General features: G+C 25.5%; 1 protein-coding gene across 6 annotated transcripts; it reads right to left on the reverse strand.

Annotated features, from left to right (window-relative positions):
* Positions 1-1073: 1073 nt before the first annotated feature.
* Positions 1074-3132, reverse strand: LOC131611455 (uncharacterized). Of its 6 annotated transcripts, none has more exons than XR_009286914.1 (4): positions 2851-3132; positions 2378-2500; positions 1365-1616; positions 1074-1233 (listed from the first exon to the last, which is right to left on the reverse strand). XR_009286914.1 is itself a non-coding variant. In XM_058883476.1 (3 exons), the coding sequence occupies exons 1-3, from the start codon at positions 2974-2976 to the stop codon at positions 1425-1427; spliced, it is 441 nt and encodes a 146-aa protein (XP_058739459.1). In that variant the 5' UTR covers positions 2977-3132; the 3' UTR covers positions 1074-1424. The 6 variants fall into 6 exon arrangements, 4 of the variants coding, with proteins under 4 accessions (XP_058739459.1, XP_058739457.1, XP_058739458.1 ...); XR_009286913.1 differs by having other exon boundaries at positions 1074-1237; XM_058883476.1 differs by having other exon boundaries at positions 1074-1616.
* Between the last annotated feature and the right edge of the window lie 990 nt (positions 3133-4122).

The raw sequence follows: 4122 nt of genomic DNA on the forward strand, positions 1-4122 counted from the left end.
TTAAATAATTATTTATAAAAACTTAAAAAATAAAACAGAATATAGTAAATAAAATAAAAACAAAAAATTAAATATATTTTTTATTAATATTTTTAAAACTATTAGAAAAAAACTGATATATTAAAACTATTATTAAAATTATTATATATTAATATTATTAAAACAAATTTTTTGTTTAATATTTTACAATATATAAAATAGATTATTATAAATATTAATATAATTTTAAAACGAATATAATAGTTATATATATTATAAAGTTTTCATTTTTAAGAATATAATATAGATATATATATTATAAAGTTCTGACTTTAAAAAGTAGATTATTATAACTTAAACAAATTTAATATATTCAAAACTAATATAATAGTTATATATATATTATAAAGTTTTCATTTTTAATTTTTATTATATATATTATTTATTATAATAAGTAATATTATACTATATTAAAAAAAACAGAATATATATATATATATCATATTTATATATTTTAAAAAGGATTTATATATATATATATATATATATATATATATATATATATATATATATATATATATATATATATATATATATATATATATATATATATATATATATATATATATATATATATATATATATATATATATATATATATATATATATATATATATATATGTATATGATATATTTAATAAAAACAGTTTTTATTTTTATTTTTTATTTTGTTCATAAATAATAGATTTAAAATTGAATTTGTATATATGTTATAAAAACATAATATGTATGTGTTTGTATATTTCCAAACATAATAGTAATATTTCTTATTTCTTATTTTTATTACTATATATGTAACAAAAACATAATAGTAGTATTTTTATTAAATAATATTTTTAATATGTGTAGTTTAAAATGTGTAGTTAAAAAAAATAATAACTTTATGGTTAACATATGTTCAATATAACACGTGTAGTTAAAAATATTAGTAGTATTGTTATTAAATAATATTTTTAAAAATAGTAAATATTAACTAGTATACGTCTAAGAATAATATTAAGTTGATTAATATTACTAACTCAAAATGACAATGATTGTATAAATATGCAGTATGGAATATTATCGGTATTATCGTAGTTGGATGTACGATAGCACATTTCCAGGAAGAATGAGACTTAAACCCAATTTTATAGTAGGAGAAGAATGGGCGTTTGCTCAGGAATTATGTCGAAGCGAAGGAGGAGTTAGGTGTCCCTGTCTTAAATGTGAATGTAGACCAATAATTAGTGACCCACAGGAAATAACATCTCATTTGCATAGAAGGTATTTGATTGCAAATTATTGGGTTTGGACGTTTAACGGTGAAGAACTGCCTAGTAACGTACCAGAGACTAGCAACGCGCATGCTTCAAGTAGTCGGCCGCCTATGGAATATGAGGAAAACTTTAATCTGATTGCTGACATGGTTGAGGATGCTTTTGGTGTGAACGTGACCTATGATCAACCTGAAGATTTTGGTGGGGAAGAGTTGCCGAATGAGGAAGCGCAGAAATTTTATCAGTTGTTGAATGAGATGAATACGCCGTTGTTTGATAGATCGTCTGACTCAAAGTTATCAATGTGTGTGAGATTATTGGCTGCCAAGTCAAATTGGAATGTTCCTGATCAGTGTTTGAAATTCTTCGTAAAAATGATGGAGTGATGCACTTTTAGAGCAGTGAAAACAGGGTAGAAAAATCATGAAATACTTCACCGTCAATGTAACAAACATATGTAATTATCTTAAACTTTATAAATAGAATAGCTGACTGCATTAGAACAAAAGTATTCATATTTATTTATTCATTATTTTCAAAGATAGATAACTAATAGCTAATTTAATGCTATTTTTACTAAGGTTACTACCACTTCCCAATACTTTCACTTCATTAGAACAAAAACAAGCCAATACTACAAAGAAATTAAGAATCATTTATTAATTATTATGAGGATAATAAAAATACAAACAAATCACTGTTACTTCAACAAAAAGAAAATATGCTTCCTCTGTCTTGTATCTAAGCTAGAAAAAAAACCTTTAAGTGGATTATGTGCATTTAGGCCATGAGAAAAAAGCACACTCTTTCCAATTTCACTCTTATTTTTTGCTTTCATAATAGTTAAAAACACATAGAATATGAAAAAATTAGAAAACTTAATCAATTAATTTAAGTGTAAATTTGGAATAGGGACATTAACTATAATTAAATATAATAATTATAGTAGAATTTTACTTTATATTTGAGTTCATTGGGAAAAAAATTTGTTGCTTATGGGAGTAACTTTGCAATATTCACTACTAATTTGACTATAGATATGACGACATTTTCATAAGCCAAAAAATTTGAAAGTAACAAACCTTTAGCACTATGGGAAACTGGCCAAAACTAAAAGTGTCTCGTAAAATAGCAAGATCGCCCTCATATTGAAGACAAACTGTTGCCGATAACCTCCCTGAATATGTGAGTTTTGCCTGTCTGCACTGCTAAAAAAAAATCAACAGCACAATCAAACACAAAATCAACACAAGAACTAAAGTCTAGAAAGCTAAAGCATTAAAAATTTGAAATTTGCCTCAAACGGATACAACATAACGCTTGCCACGTTGTATTCGATATTCCATGCTTCTGAGGCGGATGAAGGACTGGATTTTCAAACGTAAGTAAGGTCCAAGTTAAAAACAAACAATATGAAACCCAGTTGGAAATAACTAACATAAGTCATCTAAAAAATCTGATTTCACAGCAATAACGAATTAGGAGTAGTAAGATTAAACCTAGAGTATTAACATTGTAAGTTGAAATTGATGGAGAAGAAGAAAGGGAAAGAAACCTTTTTGGCGACACTAATGGATAAATAGCATGATCTCGGACACGGAGGATTCCTGAGATAACTTCGGTGGTTCCTCGTAGATGATGAGTTACCGGTTAAACTCGGCGATGACATATGTATCAGCATCGGCACGTGGCCTCTTTCACCGGCACCGACATGATCTTGTGTGCCTTTGAATTGAAGAGATGCAGTGAATTAACATGGTGGAAGAGAGGATTCTTGGAAATTTAGATTGGTAACACGGTAAAAGCGGAGGTTGTTAGGAATTTTAGATGAAAGGGGAAAAAAATTAACGCATTTAATTTTCCATTAATCTGTTTTTCATTTTTTTAATTAAAGGATAAAATAGATAAACTGTAATAACATTAAAGATAAAAACAATTAAACATATATATAAATTAATTATTTAATAAAATAATAATAATAATCATTTAAAAAGAATTACAAATGGCGTTATTTTATTTGTCAATATAAACATGGGTAATTTACCCCCTAGTTTTGATGGGGTAACCTAGTCCTCACCATTAAACGTCTCTCCATTAAGTCATAATCAAATATGTTTTTAGAAAACTTAAAAATCACGCCATGGTCCACGCATTACTTGAATTATTTCTAAAATTCCTAATTTATAATTCACATTGAAATCAAATGCACTATCTATAGTTCTACTAAATAAGTTAAATACAATTTTTTTAAAAAAAATTAACTATTATAATTTCATTCTAACAACAAATTTCTACCAACAAATTTGTCATGTTAATAATGAATTAATTTTTTTTAAGATGTGATGTAGCATCTATTATAAATGTACAAATACTATTTTTTAAAGTATGCTTTCTGACTTTAGTGACATTCTTATTATTAATTTTAACTTCCTTGACATTTCGGACTTTTTAAAATATTATTTATAAATATAATAAAATTACAAAAACAATTTTACAACCGCTCTAATTCTTAATTATTATGAAGTGAAAAAAACCTCATATGTTTCTATTTTTCTCTTTTATTAGTAGTTGTTATTTTCACAAACGGTTAAATACTAAAGCAATATTGTTTTGAAAAGAAAAAAAGGAATGCAAGATCATGCAGAGAATTGTTTTAGTTGTTGCATCCATGGAAAAATCATGCAGAGAATTTTATCCACAAGTTTCCAATAATGTACCATCCATTTCTTCGAAAACATGACAGGACAGATGACGTTCAAAAAATCATTGAAGAGCATTATACAACACGTTTTACTTCTCTAGTATCTGATTTGGTTTTTTCTTTTAC

This window comes from Vicia villosa, linkage group LG6, assembly GCF_029867415.1.
Source record: "Vicia villosa cultivar HV-30 ecotype Madison, WI linkage group LG6, Vvil1.0, whole genome shotgun sequence".
Classification (NCBI taxonomy): domain Eukaryota; kingdom Viridiplantae; phylum Streptophyta; class Magnoliopsida; order Fabales; family Fabaceae; genus Vicia; species Vicia villosa.

What these genes read in the sequence shown, in the direction of transcription:
- LOC131611455 (XM_058883473.1), bottom strand. Translation starts at nt 2,976, where the DNA reads ATGCTGATACATATGTCATCGCCGAGTTTAACCGGTAACTCATCATCT. An exon ending in CCATTAGTGTCGCCAAAAAG is followed by an intron (nt 2,504 to 2,850) that starts GTTTCTTTCCCT and finishes ATTTTTTTTTAG; the next exon opens with CAGTGCAGACAGGCAAAACT. An exon ending in AGTTTCCCATAGTGCTAAAG is followed by an intron (nt 1,641 to 2,377) that starts GTTTGTTACTTT and finishes AACACTGATCAG; the next exon opens with GAACATTCCAATTTGACTTG.